Source organism: Triturus cristatus, chromosome 3_1 (genome assembly GCF_964204655.1).
Source record: "Triturus cristatus chromosome 3_1, aTriCri1.1, whole genome shotgun sequence".
In the NCBI taxonomy this organism is placed as follows: domain Eukaryota; kingdom Metazoa; phylum Chordata; class Amphibia; order Caudata; family Salamandridae; genus Triturus; species Triturus cristatus.
In genome coordinates, this window is record NC_140583.1 from 949,571,661 (window position 1) to 949,597,489 (window position 25,829).

Below are 25,829 nucleotides of genomic sequence, written 5' to 3' on the forward strand. Positions count from 1 at the left end.
TGCAGGTTATCCCCTCACAGTGGTACATTTTGGTACGTTCGGCTGCATGCCTAACTACTGTGCTTTTGCTCAATGGTGGCTCTTCTGTCTTTGTTGACACTAACCTCTGAGTTCGGCCCTGCCACTGTTGTCACATGTCCTAGGGGGTACACATATGATGTGTGTTTTTTCTTCCACACACGGGCCTCCTGTTGCGGCTCCTGTTCTTGGCTGGACAGTCTTCAGACTGTCCCCTGTTTCATTTTGGCATCCACTGTGGTGTATGTTCAGGCGGTATGCTCTACCATTGTCATGTTGTTTTGCCCCTTTGGGGCTTTGTTCCTCATGGATCATAGAGACCGGTGCTGGGATCCTTCTTTGAAGGAGTCACTGCATTGTTTCTTACGTTGGCACTAATCTTTCTAATTCTGTATTTCCTTTCGTCTGTATCTGGGTGAGAAAGGTCTCACACCATCCCTAGTCTATTTTGGTGTCTTTGACGTCCCTTGTTCATGTTTCTAACGGAGTTCCCTTGGTCTAATGTCAGTTACCCTGGCATTGCGGTTCCCACCGTGTTTCGTCAGCCTTTTGACGAATATGTTCTCCTGGAACTTGGTGGTTGTTTCGCAGACCCTCCTCCTATGGGGTATGGCTTTGGTATCTATTCTAAGTTAAGGAATCTGCAGCTAGATGTCTCTATCAGATGGAAGACTTCTTTACCTTTGGTAAAGATATATCTGGTAGAGACACTGTCTAGCCGCAGATTCCTTAACGCCCGCCGATCCTCCCCGCTCTGCGAAGGCCTTTTCATATGGTGTTTTTCCACCTAGCCCACCCCCCTTTCTGGTGGCATTGGTCTTCAGGAGGTGTGCACTCGCACCTCACTCTGGGGTAGGGTGTGTTTTCCTGCATGGGGCCCTTCGGCCTCCCCTCCGTCCTAGTGTTTGGTTGGTGGCGTGTTCTTGCACCTTCCTTTGATGCAGGGGATGTTCGGCTTTTGAGGCTTTGGCTCTCCAATCCATCCACGTTTTTAGGTGGTTAAGGTCTTTACTTTTCACTGCCTTCTCATGTTGCTCCACCTGTGTTCTTCACGCGTGGAGTTATTCTGTTTTTTATTCCCTCCCCACGCCTGTGTCTCCTTCTTTCTATCGCAGTCGGTTGGGTTCTCCTTGGTGCTGCAGTCATTCAATCTCTGGAGGGTGTGTGTAGTGAACTTTCTGGTGGTCGTTCACTTCTAGTCACTTGCCTTGCAACATGTTCCTTCGATATTGTGGTTCTTTTCATTTCCCTCCTGTAGTGACAAGCTGTGTCTGGCTTGTCATATCTTTTGTGCCGCAGCTGTTACCCCCTCGAGGTGGGGCACAACTTGGCAATTTGTTGGGCCCTTGCTTGCAGCAAATGCTCTGAGCTCCCTTCAGTCCCTCCGGGTACTGGGTACTTTTTCTACTTCCTATTGTTTCTCATTCCAAATGATTTGACCCTCATTTTCATGTTACTTATCGTTGTTTTTTTCAACGATGTTGCTCTTTTTTAACACACACTGTTCCTATGCTATCCCAGTTTTTTTGCATGGCTCCGTGTTGTGGTGCGGAAAAGATTCCTGTAGAAAGCGGACGTCAGCACGCCGGGAGTGGCTTATATGGCACCATTGACGTGGACGACGTCAGGACAGAACTGGGCGAAGCCACCTCCTGGCGTACAGCGGTATTGCTGAAAGAAAAAGATTTTCCGGATCCAGTCTGATGCCTGGGGAGATATTCTAAGTTAAGGAATCTGCGTCTAGACTGTGTCTCTACCAGCTATATCGTTACCGAAGCTAAGTAACTCTCCCGATGGTTCACACCTTTTTGGAGAGAAGGAAGACTGCATTGAAGCACTTTAAGGATGGTAGAGCTGTAGCGCATTTCTTGTGTCTGTTGACCCCTGCCAAACAGTTTCCATACAAATACAAAAACAAATCAGAGGCTGTTCCATAATACTGTTGTATAGGCCTAGCCAGTACCTCCCCTCTTCTCCCTCCCCACACTCCTCAACCAGTACAAGCAGTCACCCCTCTCTTTTTGAGGCCGTGAACATGGGTCTGGCATGCAGGGCACAGATCTGCAAGGGCATCTGTCCATCCATTCCTCTTCCATCCCTGTTACAGCCACCAAATCATTTGACTTTGTCCTTGGTGATGCGTGCCCATGGAGTGGGAGGCAGAATCCCTAATTACCTCCAAAGGTGACAGTCCATCAAGTCAGACATATGGGTCTTAGAAATTGTTCAATATGGCCGTAAGGAAACAGGCTTTTTGCAGGTTTACCCACACTTTCTGCCCCTATTTTGACTAGTAGGTACTGGTGTACTGCCGCTGAAATGCCCTGGGCCCTGTTAAACAAGGCTCAGTGCTTGTACTCTGACCCTTAAAATGGTGCATGTTTAATTGACATGTCCCCAATTGGCATATAACTTACTTGTAAGTCCCTAGTAGTACTCTGGACCTGTAAGTTGGTGTACCCCCCAGGGACTGAAGCACTTGCTGTGCCACCCTGAGTGGGACAAGGTTGAAAAATGTCTGTCTGCCACTGCAGACTATAGCATACTGGAGGGGCAGTTTTAAACTGCTAACTCGACTTTGCTATTTAAGGTAATGGCAAAGCCCAAACCCCCCTTTTTTTTATAGATATATGTAAGTCACCCCTATGGTGGGCCTAAGAAGCCCTAATTCAGGGTGATAGATATTAAAAAGTGGAACATGTACTTTTACATGTTCCAGCATTAAAATCTCTAAATTGTTGTTTTTACTGTGTAAAGGCTAGTAGCAAGTACAGAGTTTCAGGCCGACACCTCAGTCCTGCTAACTTCAGAATGAGACTACTAAAGTTAGTACTGTAAGGGATCAAATAATCAGTGCATTAAATCCATTTTAATGGATAAATCTAATTTAAATGTCACTGGTGTGCCAAGTGCAACTTGAAGTTGCTACTTTAGTTGCCTAATGTTTTCAGTGCCCTTTTACTGTTGTACTCGGGGTCTGTTCTGCAGACAGCGCGTCTCCCCGGGAGGGCAGAAAGCGAACTACCAGGAGAGATAACAATAGAGGCCTGCCGTTGGACGAGGTGTTGCCTCCCCCAAGCAGGATGCCACACAAGTGTTAGACCGAAAAGAGAGCTTCAAAGGCAAAGCCACATTTACAGTCAAATGAGGAATATTTGGGAGAGAGGTGCTCTATTTTATAGACAGACAGGCTGGCGCTAGGGAAAGCCAATTGTCAAACTGGTTTTCCAGTGGCGTGTAGCATACCTCTGTGTTGGGCTAGGGAGCTCTGGGCGCAAAGAAAGTTTCTTTTTTTGCCATGTTGGTAATAGGCAGAATGGTGCATCTTGATATAGCCAGATGCCACACTTCCCAAGAAGTGGTCATCAGGAGGGAGGGAATTTGATGGCCCATTGGCTTCCAACCGCATTCTACCCTGAGGGCATTTTCAGAGCAAAAATAGGGCACCCCTGCTCCCAGAACTCAGATCTCAACTGGACTGGCAAAATGATTGAAGGACTGCCCTGCTGCACTGTAAAACTGGCAGAGGGGCTGCATTGGCAGGGACTGCACCTGCTGAACCTAGTGGCTACCAAAGGCGAATGACTGTGCCTGCTGTGTCCTGACTGTGCCTGCTGTGTCCTGCTCGAAGAAAAGTCATCTCAAGATCCGAGCCAAACCCAAGAGTCTCCAAGGGTCCGTGATATGGCCTCCTGTTTACAGCACAGGGACACAGTGGCTGAAAAGCGTTCTGGGGTCTAGTTGGTAGCCCAGAATATTCATCCGGCCTCCAACCACCGCCGTGCAGCACCAGGGACCAAGACCTGACGCACAAATTTGCACCTGTGTTTACCAAGCCCATTAGTGTCCTCTGAAAGCAGCTGCGACCTCCAGAGGACGAGTTATTTACCAAGGAAGGATTGGCCTCTGATCGCAATACAAGGCGACTGGTAGTCCAGTAGGAACTGGACGTCTGCCAGCACCGAGATGACTTCGATAGACATAGACTCTGTGACCAGGACTGCTTCACTCCCTTCGTGGACCACAGACTCCCCCTCCCCCCCCCCCGACCGCATCGCATGCACAGCAACCTACATCCCTTGCATAGGAGAGCCCTTCAGAACATACGTGTCAGGAACTGACTGAAGACTGCTTCACCTGCTTAGGTAACTGTTTTAATTCAGTATTTTTCATGGTCTTTCAGATCCTATCTACCCTGCACCTGGGTGATTGTACGGTGTCCTTGGACCTGCAGGGCACGTACCTTGATCAATTCATCGTGCAGTCACACAATGTTATTTGCGGTATAGGTTAAGCCAAGAGTATTTCCAGTTTACTGTGCTCCCCTTCGGCCTCACCAGCACACCTCTAATATTTGAGAGTTTGGTGGTAACCACTACCCTCCCTCAGAAGTTGTGAGTACCAGTCTTCCCCTACCTCGACGACTGGCAGTTGAAGGCAGGCTTGCTACAGTTAGTCGTTGACCACCTCCAGATGACGGCAAACCACCTGACGTAGGTGGGGTTCTCCATCAATGAGCTGAAGTGTCATCCGACTCCATCACAGGGCTCCTATTCATGTGAGCAATCCTGGACACAGTGCAGTTCAGGGCCCTCAATCTACTCCGAGCCCAGGACAGTCACGCTATAATCCCAATATTTCAGCCTCAGTCTTGGATCATGGTGAGAGCAGGTCTAAGGCTTCTTGACCTCTTAGTCTCCTGAATCCTCTTTGTCAGCTACGCCATGTGGCACTTGCAGGCTTTGCAATGGAACCTTATGTTCCAATAGGCCGAGCATCAATGAAATCTGACAGATGTTTTCAACATTTGGAAGAAGACACCTCACCATCTTCTGCTGTGGCTGCTCAAATGCACTTTGTCCTGCAGCAGGCCTCTTTTTTTCCCACGCAGAGCTGATGGTAGTGAGGGACATGTTCATGCAGGGCTAGAGACGTTATCTGGGGGAGACACTTTTTCAGGATTCTGATCTCCAACAGATGCCCAGCTGTTGGAGCTGTCGGCCATTGGCTTGGTTTTGAATGCCTTCTTGCCATCCAACTGGAGGCTGGTGCATGTTTTCAAAGACAACACCACTGCCATGTTTTATTGCAGCAAGCAGGGTGGAGTGGGTTCCTGTGCCAAGAGTGTATACCATTTGGGGGTTGGTTGGAGCACTACGACATTTTCCTGATCACAAACACACTTGGCAGGGTCTTGAACGCCAGAACGGACGTATTGAGCATGAACACTGATTAGGAGATGCAATCTGACTGTAATGGAACACGTAACTCCTGTATGCCTTCCTGCCCCTGCTGCCCTGCATAGAGTCCTGAAAAAGATCAAGAATGATCAGGCCCAAATCATCCTAGTGACTCCAGATTGGGCTAGGAGTGTGTGGTGCCTGTAGCTTCTGGGCATGAGGATCTGTCCTCCGCTCAGGCTACCACTTCGTGAGGGTCCTAATCTGCACTACATGTGTGGAGGTTGAGTGGTGGTAACGGAGTGTGTTTGATCTGCTCACTGTGTTGATGGATCCAAACACCACTTTTTTCCAAGACTAGTTGGTGATAACGGCTCAGACTGCATTCTTGCCAACAGTTGTGACCGTTTCAAACCTTTACTCAGCGTACTTTGCTCCCTCTCATCCCTCAAAAGAGGAGCTGTTCCATTGGCTGGACCCTAAAAAGACTTTAATCTTTTCCATTGATTTTACCAAGGAACCCATGTGAACTATCAGCCTTTTGTAGGGTTCTCTGAGGCGAAAAAAGGGAAGACTGTGCAAAAGGGGACCCTATCAAGGTGGACTATCCTTTGCATCAAGATCTGCTTTGCAGCCTCTGGAACGTCTGAAACCCCATTCTGCTAGGGCTGCTATCTGCATTAGATAGCAGAGTCCCTGTCATTGACATATACGAGGCTGTGACATAGGTATCGGTGCATATGTTCATGAAGTGGGAATCTGCTGAAAGCGCATTCTGTCATCTAGAATGTTTTTGTCTGAATCCACTCCATAGTCTCTCCAAACTTAGGAAGTCCTGCTTTGGCATCTATTCTACGGAGAGGAATCCATAGTTGAAAGTATTGATCAGAAGAACAACATGTTCACTGTTGGTAAAGTTCTTTCTGGTGGATACTCTCCATACCCTTTCACTTCCATGTTCTGTGTAGTTGCCTCTTTTTAACGTGTATAAAGATTTCAAGTTAGTACTCAGCACAATGGTAACAACATTTGTTCACACTCTGCATCTGAGGAAGTGGAAAGGGAAAAGATAAGAAAGTTACACCAGCACAGAGGGGTACCGCTTATATGCAACACTGCTCTGTCACTTCAGGGGTGGTACATAGCTAAGAGTCGGATGGTGCTACCTAGCAGTACGCCGGAGCAGTGCTGAAAAGTTTCTAGATTCAGTATGGTGCCTTGAGGTATTCCAAGGGCAGGAAGCTGCTGTTTTGGTATCTGTAGGAAGCTTGCTCTTTGTAAAATATATGTAAAATAGGTATATTGTGTAGAGTCCAGGTATCCCTTATGAGTTTAAAAGAGTGTGCTTTAACATTCCCAAGACGCTCTTTTTGTGGTAGTGTGGTGTAGCAGCCTTAGGCTTATCAAGGAGCAGTGTTAGACATTTATTGTAGGCTCTGAGGCGTCAGGGTACAGAGGTGCTTTTCGGTGTTAGGTGCCCTGTTGGTTTCAATGGGAAGCGGTCCTGGGAAAAAGAGGTTGCAAGCTCGGTCTTTGAGATGCTTGGGCACGTAGGAACACCATCTGTCCACTTCTCCTCGGGCTGCGGGGCTCTGGTGCAGTGGTGCTTTTAGGCGTCTGGTCCATGCTGCAGGAGACGCTCGCGATTGAGACGGCCTGCAGAAAGAGACTGCAATCGGCAACTGGGAGTCCATTTTAGCAAACCCAAGGCAGGTGTTCAACTCTGGAGGTCCCAGTACCTCGTTGGCTCTCTTTGGCTCAGGCTGGAAGTCCGAAGTTGGGTTTTCAGCAGTCCAGAGTCCTCACAGTTCTTCTTGGGTACCTGCAGGGATGTAGCTCCGCTACTATACGGGAGATGCTTTTTTTCTCTTTGAAGTGCTGGCAGTCCTCCCAGGCTTTTGGAAGCAGAGAAAGTAGTCTTTGGTGCAATTTTTGGTGTCAGTAGGCAGTTGCCAAATCATGTGCTGCTTCTCAGTTCTTGCTATTCACGTCTCTTTGCTGTCGTCCTTCTTAGGCCAACAAAATCTGCCTTCCTGATACCAGGGGCTCGCCTAAATACTAGATTTAGGGCGTTAAGGGGAAGGAAGGGTTGGAGACAATGGGCTACTTACCCTTGGGGTCACTACACTGCCTATATGACCAGTTCCTGTGGGAAGTGGGCATAACCCTGTCCCAGAGTTCCTAATTCTGCCATTACAAAGATGGTATTTTACTAAAGGAGAGCACATCAGGCAGCTCACCTTAGGGGTGTGACTGGCCTGGTAGTGCATCACACCTCCCTGCATATCTAATTTCCCACCAGTCCTGGCATTTCCGTTGTTCTTAGGGAAGCCATGGTCAATTATCAAAGGTGTCAGATGCCTTTGAAGCCTCCTGCCTTGATGTGCTGATTATTTATCCATCCTGCTTGGAGGAGGTGATATCACCTCCAGTCAGAGCAAGCATTGTCCCTGCCCTTAGAGAGCGTAGGCGCTCACCTGCAGGGGGTCAGGAACCTGTCTGTGGTGCCAGGCTGGTTGGCACCAGTCAGCCAGCACACAAGAAGCTGGTAAGTTTATTAATAAAGTGTTTGATACCAAACATAGATTCCAATGAAGCCATCATGTAGCTGGGGAACTTATTTATACCAGTGTTCCGCCTATGTACTTAAAATGGCCTCCCTGTTCAATAGTGATAGCTAAGAATGAACCTAGAGATCACAGGGGCATATTTGCTCATGCAGATATGCCTACATATGTAGTATAGTGCACCCTGCGTTAGGGCTGAAAGGCCTGCTTTAGGAGTGGCTTACCTATACTGCATGCAGTGTCTGTAGGCATGGCACACAGGGATTTGTGGCAAGTCGTGTTTTCACTTTTATATTGATGAAGACACGCAACCTGCAGTGGCAATCTGCATGAGTTAGGTGAGGGGTCCTGTAGGGTGGCACATTACCTGCTGCAGCCCTTAGGGGCCCTCTTTAGTAGGCCCTGGATACTCGAGGTACCATTAAGGAACTTACAGCGATGCTAAAGGTATGGCCAGTTCGGGGAACAATTGTACAGATCTGGCACTGGAGACCTGGATAGCAGGATCCCAGTGGACTACTGTCCAAATTGCTTTAGGTATCAGGCAACAAGTGGGGTTGACGATGTCAAAAATTGGCACTTTCCTACAGTATCCACCAGAGAGAGCAGTACCAACGGTAAAACAAAAAAAGTGTTCATTTAGAAAAATTTAAAGCGCCAGACGTTCAGATACACAATTCTTGTAAGGCACTAATGCAAGTCTCCTAAAAGCTGAAATTATAAACTTCAGCATACCCTAGATCCTTAATCATTTTTCCTTTACAAACTTATTTCAGAAACGTTCTGGCTGAGTACATAGCCACCTTGCACATGTCCTATTCATAGTGAAGCTTTTCTGTCTTACTTGATTCGCTCATTATGGCTAGTGGAATATATACATCATTTCTATTGTTTTGATCCTTACCATTATTACAAGTAACATAGGCAACTAGCAGGATCTCATTATGTTTGCAATGGTGCAAAATTTAAACAACCATACAAAGGTTAATATGTATATTTGGTACCGTTGAGGTTGTCTGCCCTGTTGAAAAACCTCATTTTAACTTGAAGAGCCAAGAAATGTCACTATTTTTCAAATTATTGTTCAAGACAAAGTTGTTATATTAACTGGTACAGAGTCTGCGATTATTAGTGTGCTTGGAGGTAATGGCCAGTGGTAATGGTGTGCAAGGCCTTGTCCTTCTGGACCTGTTGGTGCTTAAAGCAGTCAAACTCTTAAACTGGTGATATCTGTTGTGGACATGTGACTCAGCCAGGAATGTATAAAGACTCGTTTCGCAATTTACTTTCAGACTGTGGCTTTGTCTCCCCTTGAATCTGACCTAGGTTTCTTGGCCTGCAGGGCCCCTCCAAGTTTTGCTGTACCACACTTCCTGTTGAACTTTTACCTAGCCTCTCTGGCGGAGGGGGCTTATGTCCTGGATTTTCTTAATATCTGACCACTTTTGTGGATGCTTTTCAAGCTTATATGTTCGCTGTTGACATCTGAATGTGTTAGTGCAAGGTGAATCTAAATGGCAGTACAACAGGATTTCGATCTGTCAGGTTCTTCATGACAGAACTTTCTGGCCTTCATTTAGAGCTGTGGACTTGTATCATTCAGGGTTGGAATGCAAACTGGATTACAAACAAATTGATTGCAATTACACAAGTCTGTTTTTGCCCCCTAAGATTAGAGCCCTATTTGTATTCTCTGTTTCCAATCTGATAATCTTAAATGCATTAGTAGCATCAAGGCTCTATTTTTACCATTTTACTTTCTTATCCTTCACCACGTATGCCAACAGTGAACTTCAGGCTCCCAAATGCAGTTGTACTTTTTCTTGACAAGTGAAATTGTCACTAAAGTGCTTTGGTCTTGTCTCTGGATGAAAGAGGACAAGTACATGACAATTAAGGCTGTATGCTACACCCTAAACCTGATACAGTAAAGCGCCCAACTTTTTTAACTGCAAATACTGTACACTAGTAATAAACTTTTTTCAGCTTCAAAGTGTGCTGTTAATAACAGGCGTCAGACTGGATTCGGAACGTTTTTCATCAGCAGTACCTCTGCTTGTCGGAAGGTGGCGTCAGACGACTTGGCGTTGTGGTCCACCGGAATGACGTTCCAGTAGCTACATAGACACCGCCCACGCGGGCTCATGTCAGTTATTGCTTTTTCCGTGCCAGCAATCTGAAGAGAGCAGCACCCCCAGTCACTTTCTGACTTTTGTTGACTTGGTTTTTGAGTCTTCAACTGACTCTTGGTGCACGAGGGATGCCCGGTTTCAAGGCCTGCGGTTCCTGTACCCGACTGATGTTGGTGACGGAATCGCACCGTATGTGGCTCTTCAGCCTGGAGCGCGACCGTGACCCGAAGTCGTGCCCCGACTGTCTAACAATGGCCCTTAAGTCTTTGCGGGAGCGGTCCCGAAAGCTCCTCGAGCCGCGGCAGTCGGCTCTGCGTAAGGTCCCGGTCACGTTGGTGGTCAAGGGACCGATCGCAGAGTCATCATCACTCCTCCTCTAAGACTTCGCACTTGGAGTCAGGTAAGTCGAAGCATACGAAGAAGTCGAAGAAGCGTCTTCGCTCTTCGACTTCCTCAGCTGACGCAACACAGGGTACGATTGGAGCCCCTCCAGAGGCTCCGCGTGCGGAGCCTTCAGGGTCGACTCCGGCCTTCACTTCCTTCCCAGGAGCGGCCTCTGCCCAGCTTAATCAATTTTACGAAGCGATGCACACCATCTTTGGGCAGCCTGACTCTGACGGCGCGCCATCGGGCCCTGTGGAGTCAACTGGGGGCACTAGGCCTATGGTGCCGGCACCTGGTTGTATTCGACTGGTTTTTCAGGGTATGTCCAATTCACACTTATGGACGTGCCCTTTGATGACCGCCGCCTTTTTGGCGACAAGGCAGAAAACGCGCTGGAGCGCTTTAAGGACTCTCAGGCTACGTCCAGGTCCTTGGGCGTCTCCACCACCCGCTCTGCGTAGTCTGCCTTTCGTGGCTACAGAAGGGGTGCCTCACTACGTCCAGCCCAGAGCCACAGGCCAGCGCAAGCTGTTCAGCCCCAGCACGGCCAGGGATGCAGGAACCACCAGCGTGGTTCTGGGGGCCAGCGGGCGGGCCAGTCCACCACAGCCCCTTCTGCAGCAGCCTCCAAGCCTTCCTAGTCCGACCTTTCATGGCCACCAAACACCAGTGGGCGGCAGGATCCGCCATCAAATCCCCCACTGGCACACCATCATTTCGGACAGGTGGGTTTTGCCAATTCGGACTACTCCCTCCCCTTCGAGACAACCCCTTCCTCCATGCAATCTCCGTACCATTGCATGTCGGAGTATCACCTGGCCCTTTTCCAACAGGAAGTTTCGTCACTCTTGGCCAAGGGTACCATTGAGCGTGTTCCTGCCCCAGAAGTAGGTTGTGGTTGCTATTCCCACTACTTTCTTGTTCCCAAGGACAAAGGCCTACGTCCTATCTTGGATCACAGGAACGTCAACCGCTCCATTCGGAAGGAGAAGTTCAAGATGTTGACGCTCGCTCAGTTCTTGTCTTCCCTAGATCCTGGAGACTGGATGGTAGCGTTGGACTTGCAGGACTCTTATTTTCACATCCTCGTCCTGCCGGCCCATCCGGCGTTACCTGCGGTTCACAGTAGGCCACGAGCACTTTCAGTTTACCGTGCTCCCCTTTGGACTTACAAGCGCCCCCTCGGGTGTTCACGAAAGTGATGGCGGTGGTCGCAGCTCATCTGCGCAGATCAGGGGTTCCAGTCTTGCCCTATCTCGACAAATGGCTGTTGAAAGCGGGCTCGCCCCAGGCTGTCGTCTCCCATCTCCAGACTACGGCCGACCTCCTGCATTCGCTGGGATTCTCCATCAACGTGCCAAAGTCACACCTTGACCCCCTCTCAGAAGCTCCTCTTCATCGGAGCAGTTCTGGACACGAACGCAGTTTCGGGTTTATCCTCCCGAACAGTGAGTTTGGGATATTCGGTCTATGATTACGATCTTTCAGCCTGTATCCCGGGTTTCGGTCAGGATGACCCTGAGGCTCTGGGCCTCATGGCCTCCTGCATCCTGCTGGTCGATCATGCCAGGTGGCATATGCGAGCTCTGCCGTGGGACCTGAAGTTCCAGTGGGCACAGCATCAGGGGAATCTGTCCGATTGCGTCCACATCTTGGAGGGCACTGCACGCCAATTGCAGTGGTGGCTCACAAACCAGGATTGGGTCAACGGCAGATGCCTCTCCCTTCCCCAACCAGAACACACAGTGGTGAAAGACGCATCCCTTCTGGGATGAGGCGACCACATGGGAGAGGCGGAGATCAGAGGCCTCTGGTCTCCGGTGGAATCCGGGATCTACATAAACCTTCTGGAGCTTCGGGCGATCAGTCTTTCACTCAAAGCCTTCCTTCCCTCTGTCCGGGAAAGAGTAGTGCAGGTGTTCATGGAAAACACAACAGCCATGCGGTACTGCTACAAACAAGCAGTGTGGAGTCGTGGACGCTATGTCAGGAGGCCCATCCGCCTCTGAACATGGCTGGAACATCAATCCGGGCATATCCCTGGTGGTTCAACACCTGGCAGGTTCACTGAATGCCAGGGCGGATGCACCCAGCCGCAGGTGCATGATGGATCACGAATGGCGTCTTCACTCGGAGGTGGTGCAACTCTTTTAGCAGTAGGGAGGGCCTTGGTTAGATCCATTCGCCACCGAAGAGAAAGCGCAATGTCAGCAATTCTGCGCTTTTCATCGCGAGTGGAGTTGTGGTCTAATATACGCCTTTCTGCCTATATCACTTCTGCCCAGAGTGCTGAAGATGATCAAGCGCAATCTGGCCCAAGTCATTCTCGTGGCTCCAGATTGAGCACGAAGAGTCTGGTATCCCGAGCTGCTCAACATGGCCATCGATCCTCTGATCAGACTGCCTCTTCGGGGGGATCTTCTGTCTAAGCAGCAGGGGACGGTCCTCCACCCAAACCTGTCCAGCCTCCACCTCCTTGCATGGAGATTGAGCGGCAGCAGTTGACATCGTTTGACCTGCCTCCCGATGTAATCTTGGCATCAAGGTGTCCCTCCACTAAGACTGTATAATCCTGCAGATGGAAGTTTGTGGCATGGTGCACAGCAAAGGCTGTGGATCCCCTTTATGCCCCTCTTTCTGAGGTTCTCTTGTTCCTTCTTTCTTTGGCCCAGCAGGGCTGTGCTCTGGGCACTTTTAAGGGCTACCTCTCGGCCATTTTAGCCTTTCTCAGGCTCCATGATCAGCCTTCTCTTTTCAAGTCCCCTGTTGTAAATAGATTTCTTAAGGGCATTACTCATCTTTTTCCTCCTGTTCCCTTCGTAATGCCCCAGTGGGACTTGAACTTGGTTCTGACATATTTTATGTGTACTATCTTTGAGCCACTACATAACGGTCCTCTACGTCTTCTCACTTTGAAAACTGCTTTTCTGGTGGCCATCACCTCTGCGCGCAGGGTGAGTGAACTACAAGCTCCGTCTTCCAAGCCTCCCTTTCTGGCTGTTAATCCGGACAAGGTCGTCCTTAGAAATAGACCTTCTTTTCTTCACAAGGTGGATACTTCTTTCCACGTTGGCCAAAGCATCACTTTGCCCACCTTCTTGGAGAGGCTCCACCGTCTGGATCCAAAGCATGTGCTTTCTTTCTACTTGGATCGCACAAAACAATTCCGGGTGGAAGACCAGCTCGTTGTTTGTTACTTGGCCGCTAAGAAAGGTCAGGCTGTGCACAAACGCACCATCTCCAGGTGGGTCGTTCTGTGCATCAAAGCCTATTCTTTGGCTAAGAAAGAGCCTCCATTGGGGCTGCGCGCCCATTCTTCCAGGGCAACGACAGCTACTACTGCTTTGGGACGCGGAGTCCCCTTAAATTACATCTGTCAGGCAGCTACGTGGGCATCGCTGCACACGTTTACAAAACACTACTGCCTGGACAGCCAAGTCCGGAGTGACAGCTTCTTTGGCGGTTCTCTTCTCCAGGACTTTCTGGTGTGAACTTGGTTCGCAGACCCACCTCCGGGGTTGGTATTGCTGGGGTATCTATTCTAAGGTAAAGAATCTATAACTGTTTCTTTCAGATGAACACGTTATTTACCTTCGGTAACAATATATCTTTAAGAAACCTAGGTTAGTTATAGATTCCTTATGCCACCCCCCCACCCCCACCCATCCTCCCCGTTCTGCTAGCTGACTTCTATGGTTAAGGACATCCTTTCAGGGCCCTAGTTTTGTGCACCAGTGGTCAGTGTCTCTGCGCTTCTGGCATGGAAAGTTGTGTACAGAGCTGACAGCGCGCAAGGGCGGCGCCTATGTAGCTACAGCGACGTCATCACGACGACGGATGCGGAGTCGACCTACGCCACTTTCTGACGCGCAGGAGTACTGCTGACAAAAAACTCCGGATCCAGTCTGACACCTGGGGGTGATTCTAAGGTAAGGAATCTATAACTAACCCATGTTTCCTTACATATAAATAATTACTGAAGGTAAGTAACTTGTTCTTCACGACCAAAAACCTTTTTGGGCCTGCTTTGGATGATTCATTGCAAATAATGAAAGACCGTAATACAGCAAAAGTGATGGGTGCCTTACAGTTAAGAAAGCCTTTTTGGCAAGGGAAGCACTAAAGAGAAATTTGCCGGCTAGAGGTGGATTGCATCCTTTCACTCTCCATGCAAAAATCATGCAGCAACCCATCCCTCAAAGTGGCAGTTCCTCAGTATACCAGTGCTACCCTTTCAAAGAAGAGCCAGAGAGAGAGGTGCTGCTTTGCAAGGAGCAGGGCATTCAAGCAAGTGACTTGCTCGCGATGGAACACCAGTTGTGGGCAAGATCCTAGGATTTCAGGAATGGAAGACAATCACAACCAACAAATGTGCTCAAAGGATTTCCTAGTACAAAAACGAGACGAGAGACGCTGACCCATCCTAGACAACTGTCTAACATGGCAGCCCAGCGTCCCTCCAGGATGGTATACGCCGGCCGTTGGAACAAGTTTGTGGCATGATGTACAGCCAAACAGGTTGACCCTTTATCTGCATCCCTTTCCCAATTTCTTCTGTTTATTTTTACGTTGACCCAGCAGGGCTTTGCATTGGTTCATAGAAGGGTTATCTGTCTGCCATCTCTGCCTTTCTACAGTTGCCAGATCAGCCATCCCTATTAAAGTCCCTTGTTGTAAATAGGTTTATGAAAGGTCGCTAACCTATTTTCCCACCCTTATCGTGCCTCAGTTGGACAGCAATCTTGTGCTTACATTTTTGATGTGTGCTCCCTTTTAACTGTTCCAGAACTGTCCTCTCTTGGGCTCCTTACCATCAAGATGGCCTTCCTAGTGGTGATAACATTTTCCCAGAGCGTCGGTGAGCTTCAGACTTTATCATCCACACCTCCATACCTAATCTTTCCAGATGAGCTGGTTCTTCTCACTAAAGTTGCTTTCTGCCAAAAGTTATCACTCCCTCTCATGTAGGCCAGTCCTTCACCCTGCCTATCTTTTATACTCCGCTGTATCTATCTAAAGAAGAGGAGTCACTCCATTGACTGGACCCAAAAAGAGCATTGTCTTTGTACCTTGCCCGCACGAAAGCGATGTGGGTGAATGTCCAATTCTTGGAGGGGAGAGCCAAGAATGGGCAGAAACAGACCATCTCCCGATAGATCAGGCATGCATTAAAATCTGCTATGCATTGAGCAAGAAGCAACCCTCAGAAGGTTTGCATGCTCATCCCACCAGAGGTAAAACTGCGACCACTGTGTTAGCATGCAAAGTTTGGGCCCTGGACATCTGCCAGGAAGCAACGTGAGCTTACCTGCACACGTTCACCAAGCACTGCTGCTTGGACAGACCGGTCTGTAGGGATGGGCACTTTGCCAGTTCGGTCCGGCAGGACTTTCTAGTGTGAAATTGTTTCGCAGACCAACCTCCGGGAAGGTATTGCTAGGGTATCTAATTTAAGGTAAGGAATCTGGGGCTAAAAGTCTCTATGAGATGATCAAGCTACTTACCTTTGGTAATTCATTATCTGGTAGGGAATCTATTCAGCCGCAGATTCCTTACCTGACCCACCCATCCTCCCCGCTCTGGGAACGGAGTTCTAGGGTCAGAGTCTTTCCCCTTTCAGGGTCCTAGTTTTCACAACGGTTGTCTGTGTTCTTCGTGGCTCCTTACTCCTGGCATGGAAAGTCACAAAAAGAAACGGACATCATTGCACTGGGGTGGCGCCTATATAGGCACCTTGCACGTCACTTCTGGCGCAGATGGCACAACGCAGAGCCAAACAACACCACCTACTGGCGCGCAGGAGTACTGCTCATGAAACGTTTCCAGATCCAGTTTGACACCTGGAATAATTCTAAGGTAAGGAATCTGCAGCTAGAAAGTCTCTACCAGATAAGGTGTTAACGAAGGTAACTTGTTCTTTAGGCTATAAAGGTTGCAAGAAGGATAAAGCAGTCTAGAAGTGGACTTTCTCCCACTGGCTAATTATATGCATCAAATTGTGCTATGCCCTTGCAAATTAGAAGTCACTAGAGAGAATCCAGGTCCATTCCATCTTGGGAAAGGCTTCCACCTCAGAATTGGCCAGGGGCGTTCCCATTGCTGAGCTCTGCAATGAGGCAATATGGACTTCCATTCAGACCTTAGTCAAGCATTACTGCTTGGACTCAATTTGCGAAATATCCACCCCTTCGCCCTATTGAGTCCCCCATTATTTTCTAGTCTGACCATCCTCTAGACTCACCACCTCAAAAGGGTACTGCTTGGGAATCTATTCTGCAGGTAGACGTATCTATCAGTAGAAAGTTACTTACCTTCGATAGCTATCTTTCTGCTGGATATTTTCTCTTGCTGCAGATTCCTCACCAATCCCTCCTACCTCCCCATTTTGAAGGCTGACTATTCATTAATAATTAAGGCTCCAATGAGCTTCTTGTACTGCATCTTATCAGATTTTATGCCATTCTCATCATGCTAGTCTTGCCATGCAAGAAATGGATGGAGAACTGACGTCTGCACACCGGGTGAGTGCTTTGTGACTCCAGTAAAGTCACTGTGGCATTATTTCCAGAATAGACTGAGTCAGTGCCTCCTATCACAGTGGAAGAGCTATGGATAGGTTTCCTGATCCAGTCTGTCACTTGGTGGAGGAAGCTGGCTCTTTATATAATATAACGAAAAGAGGTATATTGTGTTGAGAGTCCAGGTATGAGTGGACAGGGACTTGTATCAACAATCCCAAGGTGCTCATTTAGGGGATAGTGTGGTTGGATAGCCTTAGGCTTATCACGGAAGAAGAGTGTTAGACAGTTGCATACTCTTAGTCAATAAATGATGCACACACACACACACTCAATAAGGAGATCCACATCAATATAGAACAAGCATTTGCAATGCAATAGGTCTCGCATTTACGCAAGTTTAAGCTATTGGCATTGTAAATGACAATGCCTTTTATTTATGTTTTTTAAAAACAAAAACAAAAATAAAAGGCATTGTTATTTGCAATGTGAATAGCTCAAACTCGTGTAAATGCGAGACCTATTGCATTGTGAATGCTTGTTCTTTCTGCAATGCCTTTACACTTTTAATAAACCTTCATGGTTTCCATTTTAATTATTTTCAGTCTTCACTGCTAAGCCTAATGTGTTTTACGTCTAATTCTGAGGTGTTATTTGATAATAAATCTCCATATTGACCAAGACCAGTTGTGGAGCAACAAACTCCTTAAAGGATTAACACCTCTCCCGGTTCATCAATAGTGTTTAAGATTGAAAACCACATTAGAAGCACTACATCTGTATCAAAGCAGTCTACATAACAGAAAGCTGTGTTAAAGCATAGACAGCAGACAGTCAGCTCATATGCATCTACTTCTTTTCCTTGCTTGAACTGTGTAAATATATTAAGTCCAGATACTCCCTGTGAAACGTGCGAACATCCTCTTCAAATAGAAAACCCAAATACATATTTCCCTTCCCAGTACTCGAAGTATCTAATATCCCCGAATACAGTTGCATATCCCCTCATTAATCGAAGGTTGGTTAGCATTCCCGGGGGAGGGGGTGGTCGCAGAGCAACGTAAGAGCTAGCAAGCAAAGAACCACACCTGCACGCGCCCTCTAGAGCCGGGATAAGTAAAGCGTCTATGGCTGGGCACCTGTAGCACACGATCTTCCTCTCATTAGAAGCTTTGTGCCTCCAATAAGCTATCCCCGGTCACCAACCGTCTACCAGCCCGTCGATGCTGTTGCTGTACGCGTGCATTAGTTGGGCTACCCCCTCCATGTGTCAGCACATTGTGCAGTTGGTTTGGCTGCGACGCAGCAGACCCCCCTCTGCCTTCCCGCGGATCCGGCACTGAGGGCAGGAATTTCAACCGCTCGGGCCGGGGTTGAGTGTACAGCGGTTCCGACCCCAACCTAGCAAATGGCAGATTGTAGGGAGGGTGCGCGTCCTCTACTGTGCCAGCCACTCGGACCCCAACCGCCACATCACAAGAATCGCGTGAGTCCCGGCGCGTGGCTGCTCCTCCCCACCTCAAGCCCCGCCCACGGAATCCCTGCTGCCGGGGCGTGGGAGCGCCTGCACCCGTGGGAGCGGCTATGGAGGAAGCAGACGAGTTGATGGAAGAGATGATGCTGGTCATGGCAGAGATCCCTGTGAGTACCGCGACACCTTGGGGAGGGAAGGTTGGGTGCGCCTTGCATGGGTAGGAACTCAAAACATTTTTCGTGCCAAATTGGCCCTCCGCCTTCTTACAACCATTTGTCCCTCCCCCATAACTGCCTGTAATCTGCGGTATTGTGGACTGTGCCCTCAAGGAGCAGGGTCAGCCCTGCCTCCTCCCCAGTATTCCGCAGGATATGGTCTTCTTTCTGCCCCTGGTGGATGATTTTAAGCAGCGATAAGCGGTGGTAGATAAGCCTGTCAACTGCTTAGTTATCGGGTTGAAAACTGTAACGTGATGTGCATCAAACTAAATTGTTTATTTCGACGCAAAGCGCTTTGGCAAAACTTGGTATCTTCGAAATCACGGAAAATGAACTTGGTCCCCTTGCTGCCGGTAGTTCGATCAGTCATGGTCTCTGTGCACGTGTCCGCCTATTTAAACCAGCCGTGCACGTTCTCAGTGGACAGAGCACACAATAACAGAATGCACCAAAAAACGCGTACAAGTAAATTGTATTAAAACGTATGTTTATAAGCAAAAACACAACATGTGTGCATAAGCTGTTGGATGCATATCTCCAAATTATTGATTATTGATTTGTTCAACAAGGGAGCAGTAGACGGTAAGTAAAACTAAACAAAAAACAGAAAGGAGGCGTATTACGACAGCGCACCGTTAAAGCTAGCCTGTATTTCTCCTGTCTTTGTTAATTAAGGAAGCCCACATGGCGCCAGTGAGAAACACGCCTATTTCCTATCCTGGGAGTTGTCAAAGCAGGGAGCTCATTTACGCGGCGCCAGCTGTACACGTGAAGATCTTCTGCCCTGCAAGTTGACTAACGCCTCACGGTGTAAGCTGGCGCGTGTTCACAGGTGCGTTCATAATTGCAGTCCTTCCTGCGCGTGCACAGGTCCTGTCTCCCTTCCAAAGCAAGTCGACAACAATAGATCTCGCAGCGACAGCGCTTTCGCGCTGCATCACTAGGCGAGACCTAAAAATAAAACCTATCTTTATATCGTTTTTAACACCAAGAACTTCATTATTGGGTTAGTGCTTTTTTAAAATAGCAGTTTTCAAGAAATACTGGTAGGTACACTTGTATTGCCTCTAATGTTATCCTATGGGGAAAAACGCATTTACTGCATACAGGTGCTTAACAGCGACTTACAGGATCAATCTTCTGGTGTCAAGGTGAATATGGGGCAAGGTCCAAGGCAACACCAACAGGTCACCTCGGACGGCACTGGGGCAGCTGGGTGCAGAGGTGTGTTAAAACGTCGGGTACCCCGCTGGTTTCAATTGGCAGCGGTCCTCTGAAAAGAGGCTGCATGCTGGGAGTGGGGGGAGCAATCCGGTTGAAGCCACAGGGAGGCTCGGTCCTTGAGATGCTCAGGCACTTGGGGACACCGTTGGTGCACTTCTCCTTGGACTGCGGTGCTGAGGTGCAGGGGTGTTTTTAGGCGTCTGGTCCGTGCTGCAGGAGAGGCTTGTGGTTGAGGGGGCCTGCACAGAGAGGCTGCAGGCGGCGACTGGAAGTCCAGTCTCAGAAAACCCAAGGTGGGGTTTGGCTCAGGTGGTCTCAGGACCTCATTGGCCCACTTCGACTCGGGCTGGGGGGCACAGTTGTAGTGGTGCTTTCCAGTGTTGGGTTTTCACAGTCTGGAGTCCTTACAGGTGTGTGCCGGGAAGTAGCTCCGCTACTCCACGCGAGATGCTGGTTGCTTTTTGAAGTACTGGCAGACCACCCAGGTTTTTGGTTGGCAGAGCAGCTGCAGGACAGGTCGTTTTGGTGCAGTTGTCAGGGGCAGCAGGCAGGCCAGCAGGGTTGGCACAAAGTCGGTTGCTGCTCCTCTGTTGCTGCTCTTCGCGGCTCTTCGGTGTCCTTATGTCATCAGAATATGCTTTCTTGTAGCCAGGGGCTCCCTAAATACTACATTTAGTGGTGTTAAGGGGAGTGAAGGATGGTGGCCAATGGGCTACTTACCCTTGGGGTCACGACATCCCCTGTATAACCACTTGCTGTGGGAAGTGGGCATAACCCTGTCCCAGAGGTCCTAATTATGCCATCACCAAGATGGTGGAATTTTCCTAAAGGGGGGACACATCAGGCAGCTTACCTTAGGGGTATGACTGGTCTGTTAGTGCACCACGCCTTCTTGCATGTCTAATTAGTGGTCTGTCCTGGTGCCAAATGGGCCCAGGGTAGGGGGTTTACACATCCCCTTTATCTGGGGAAGCCATGGTCACATATCAAAGGAGGCAGAGGCCTTTGAAGCTTCCTGCCTTGATATGCTGATTACTTAACCATTCTGCTTGGAGGAGGTGACTACACCTATGGCCTGTGCAGGCACTGTTTATACCCTCAGTGTGTGTAGGCTCTTACGTGCACGGGGTCAGAAACCAGTCTGTGGTACCAGGCTGGTCAACGCCAGTCACCCAGCACACAAGAGGCTAGTGGGTTTTCAGGGGTACCTCTAAGGTGCCTCTTGGTGCATGTATTAATAAATCCACCAATGGAATCCGTGTTGGTTTAATAATACAAGGTGATCTGATGGAAACATCTAGCTGCAGATTCCTTAGCTTTTGAATTTTCCCCAGGCGCCAGACTGGATCCGGAAATGTTTCAGCAGTACCTCTGCGTACCGGGGACGGTGTTGAACGACTCCACGATGATGTCAGTTTATTCTTTTCCGCACTGAAATGGGGTTCAACCGGACCTTTAGATATTCGGACTTGTAGGGACACCGTTAGTCCACTTCTCAGGCTATGGGGCTCGGGTGCAGTGGTGTCATTAGGTGCCTGGTTCATGCTGCAGGAGACACTCACTGTTGAGGGGGCCTGCACAAAGAGGCTTCAGGCGGCAACTGAAAGTCCAGTCTTGGCAAACCCAAGGAGGGGTTCAACTCAGGTAGGGCTCAGGACCTCGTTTGCACCGTTGGCCCACTTCGACTCAGGATGGGGGCCTCAGGTGCAGTGGTGCTTTCATGTGAGGTTTACGCGGTCCAGAGTCCTCATGGTTGTTTTGGAGGCCTGCAGAAAGCAGGCAAGTAGCTCCACTACTCCATGGGAGATGCTGGTTGCTTCTTTAACTGCTGGCAGTCCTTCCAGAAATTTGAAGGCAGAGCAGCTGCAGGATGAGTCGTCTTTGCTGCATTTGTCAGGAGCAGCAGGTAGGCCGGCAGGGTTGACGCCAAGACAGTTGCTGCTCCTCAGTTCTTGCTCTTCATGGCTCTTCAGTATCCTTCTTTTTCTTTGGTCATCAGAATCTGCTTTCCTTTTGTCAGATACTCACCTAAATGCTAGATTTTGGCGTGTTAAAGGGAGTGAAGCGTAGTAGTCAATGGGCTATTTATCTTTGGGGTCACTACACCCTCCATATGACCACTTCCTGTGGGAAGTGGGTATAACCCTATCCCAGCGTTGGTGGGATGGTGGAATTTTCCTAAAGGAGGCTCATCGGGCAGCTCACCTTAGGTGTGTGACTGGCCTGGTAGTGCACCGCGCATCTGTGCATATCTAATTTCCCACCTGTCCTGGTGCCAAATGGACCCAGGGTAGGGGGTTGGTATTTCCATTGTATGGGAAGACTTGGTCACATATCAAAGGCGGCAGAGGCCTTTGGAGCCTCCTGCCTTAATATACTGATTACTTAGCCATACTGCTTGGAGGAGGTGACTACTCTTCCAGCCAGAGCAGGCATTGTTTCTGCACTCGGAGAGCGTATGCTCTCACTTGCAGGGGGGCAGAAACCGGTCTATGGTGCCAGGCTGGTCAACACCAGTCAGCCAGCACACAAGAGGCTGGTAGGTTTTCTCTAAGGTGCCCTCTCAGTGCATGCATTATTAACAGGCCCACCACTGGAATCAGTGTGGGTTTATCAATACAAGGTGTTTCATACCATACACCAAAGATTTCAGTGAAGCCATCATGTAGCTGGGGGAACTCATTTTTTTAAGTGTCAAGAACAAGTACTTGAAATGGCTTCCCTGTTCACCAGTGCTATTGAAGAATCGATTTCGATATCACATGGGCATATTTGCTCATGCAGATATGCTCACACATGTAGTATAGTGCACCCTGCCTTCATTCTGTAAGGCCTGCTGTAGGGGGGTGGATTATCAATACTGCTTGCAGTGTCTGCAGGCATGGCACACAGGGATGAGTGCCATGTCATGTTTTCACTTTTCTTTGCACCATGGCACGCAGCCTGCGGTGGCAGTTTGCATGTTGATGCTGAGGGGTCTCTTAGGGGGGCACTATTTACTAGGGACTTACAGTTGGTGGATTTATATAGTTTTGGGGAAAGAGACCTGGCACTGGGACCTGGATAGCAGGAACCCAGTGTACATCTGGCAAAATTGAATTAGATACCAGGCAAAAAGTGGGGGTGACTATGTCAAAAAAGGAGCACTTTCCTACTCTTGGGATATTAAAAAGATGAATCTGCAAGGAAATAAAGTATCCACCAGCGGGGTAATTACCGAAGTTAAGTGACTCTCTTTAATCTTGCATTAAGCTAGATTGTATGTACTATCCGAACCCCAGTGATGGTACATAACAGCATAAGAACAATATCATTGTTTTCTTTGGCATTGATAATGGCCATTAGTTGGTGGCTGTCATGGTTAGTTCGTTTTAAAAAATGACTTTTTGTTACCTTTCTAACTTAGTACTATCTGAGAACATTCTAAAGGTATGCTAAGAGCAAGTGACAGCAATACTGAATTATGATCCTGTCCCTTGTGTCTTTTTTTTCACTTTTGAATTGTGATTTCTTTTACAAAATAATATTCAAGATATTAGTTTAGAGAGAGTAACCCGGGGAACAAATGGGTGCTGGTAAGTAGCCACTGTTGGGTCATCTGTTTTTGCTATATATTAAATGTTTTAATGTGAGCACCAGCCATGGTCGCATTTACTGCTTGTATTGTTTTCTGAATCTACACTCCCATTTGTAATGAACCTTTATCCTTGGCAACCAGCCATTTAGAACTTTTCATCAACATTTTTAAGCTGTGTGTAATTGAACCTATGTTAAATTAAAGCACCCACTACGTTTGTGTGAAAAATAAGCTAACAACTGTTTAAAAATTGTTTGCGCGTGTGTTTTTGTTTGACTAGCTGCTTTTCAGTCTTCATGCCTTCGATTCTGGGCCCAGAAAAAGTGGATTTGTTTTACCTTGTTTGTGCAATTGCATATTTTTCTTATTTATGTCATGAGTTCTTATTGAACAAAAGGTGAGAAACTGTGATATGAATGGTTGTGAGCTATGGAACAGTTGAAAAAGGAAATGTTGGGACTTGTAATTATCGCTGCTTGCGTTTCCTTACAGGGTAATTGGGATACGTCTGGGAGTGAGCTGAGTGAAGGAGAATTAGAAAAACGAAGGAGGACCCTATTAGAGCAACTGGATGATGATCAATAAATTAAAAACCAACTGTTTACTGAAATGTAATAAAAAGAACCTGATTTTGAATACTTATTGTTTCTAATAAGTTTGATTGAAATAACACTGGGTTTTAACATAGCTACTGTTTTGTAAATGAAGTGGCTATTGTTAAGGCATTATTTGAGCATCTGTTCTGAGATGTGAATAAAATTGAAATCCAATTGTATGTTTTATTTTAAGAAGTTGCCTTAAGAACATTTTTCAGGAACTGCCACATATTTTAAATGACCATTGCAGTATATTTGTCAGAAAATCAATGTTGACTTCAATATTTTTCGTAAGTTGAGCATTGCTCTTCACTTTAAAATTTAGTCTTATTTCGATGTTCTTTTTAAGTTTTATCATTGTGACATATGTTTTTGCTCACTGGAGTCATATCGCCATGGTACACAAACATTGCCAATTGGACTATTTTTGTATATTTTATCAAATATTAAAAACCTGTCTTCTAGCTTGTTCTAGTATTCATTTGACATTTTCAGCAACATTCAGACTTTCTATAAAAAGCCCAGCCATTCAACATGGATTGCTGTATTTTAATTAAGCCATAAGATTTCTTCTCAGCTGGGCAAAGAAAAGTTGAATTAGTTATCTGCAGGATAAATTAAGGTCCGGGCTTTTTAAATAAGCAAATGATCTATTTAAGCAGAATTACAAACTTAACATTATAATTCTCTTTTCGGCACGATTGAATTTTTCTACTCCGTTTTGGTACTATAAGCAAACCAGGGGATTTTGGTCTTCTTTGAACGTTCACCTATTCAGTTTGTAGCTCTGACATTAAAATATGGCCACCTATTATTATACATTGTGTATCACTATTGATTGTAGGTGTGCTTAATATAAGTACTTTGGATTATGGAAGAGAGCAAAATTAAGTTTTTTTTACTTGGACATTACACTTAAGTATTTAGTGACATTAAATTGCATTTGCTAGAGGCTTGTGCTATAGGCAAACCAATATTGGTCACAAATTTGAAATGTTATATCACTTGAGATTCATTTAGTTGAAAACGATTTAAGTAAAATGAACAGAACAGTTCCACTTATTCCCAGTGTTTTGATGATCACTCAAAAAAATACAGTTCTGTTTACACCATGTTCCCCAGTTGCCAGACTTGGACTCTAATGAACTCTTACCTTAGGTAGGGCTATTGATGTCACCTGAGATGTACGAGTTACTTGCCTTCGGTAACGATGTATCTGGTAGAGACGTTGTCTAGCCGCAGATTCCTTAACTTAGAATATCCCCAGGCATCAGACTGGATCCGGAAAATCTTCCACAGCAGCACCTCCGCGTACCGGGGGACGGCGCCACACGACCCCACCCTGACGTCGTCCATGTACGTGACAGCGAGGTCATATAAGTCCCTCCCGGCGCGCTGACATCCGTTTTCGGAGACACCTTTCCGCGACAACGCAGAGCCACCAACAAAAAAACTGTGAAAGTATGGGAACAGTGTGCGAGGGATTAAAATCCGTGAATAAATGAGGATGGTGCAAGACACCATCGTAAAAGACATAATTAGGCACTGGCTCCATATAAGTGCAAAAAGCTGTGAGAAAGAACCTCGCAAGCGAAGCAAAGACCCTTCCCCAGTGCAACCAGGGAAGAATATCTCAACAGACAGAAACAGACTGTTATTACCATGCAGAACAGACAGAAATAGACTGTCAGTATTATGTAGATCTGTGTCGTCTAGCAAAAGAGGAGCACAGAGAGAACAGTCCACCACAGGAAGGTATGAAAAGACTGGCACTGCCCCTATAGTAATGGAGGTCTGAAACAGAGGTCAACAGATCCCCAAAGAAAACGACTGTAGAGGAGACTAAAACCCTGAGCCAATAGAGAAGGTGGAAGGAAAGGCAGCAGGAGAAGATAATAAAATGAAGATGAACCTCCTGGTGAAGGTTACTCAAAAGGCATC

The 25,829-nt window shown here is 47.5% G+C and overlaps 1 protein-coding gene across 4 annotated transcripts in view; it reads left to right on the forward strand.

The window, feature by feature from the left end:
* PRPF40A (pre-mRNA processing factor 40A) overlaps positions 1–24,352 on the forward strand; it is an 827,412-nt gene extending 803,060 nt beyond the window's left edge. For all 4 annotated transcript variants that reach the window (XM_085645530.1, XM_085645532.1, XM_085645531.1 and 1 more), the window contains one exon: positions 23,785–24,352. In XM_085645530.1, the coding sequence (XP_085501656.1) occupies positions 23,785–23,877 (93 nt within the window). In that variant the 3' untranslated portion in view covers positions 23,878–24,352. The remainder of the gene's footprint in view (positions 1–23,784) is intronic.
* The last annotated feature ends 1,477 nt before the right edge of the window (positions 24,353–25,829 follow it).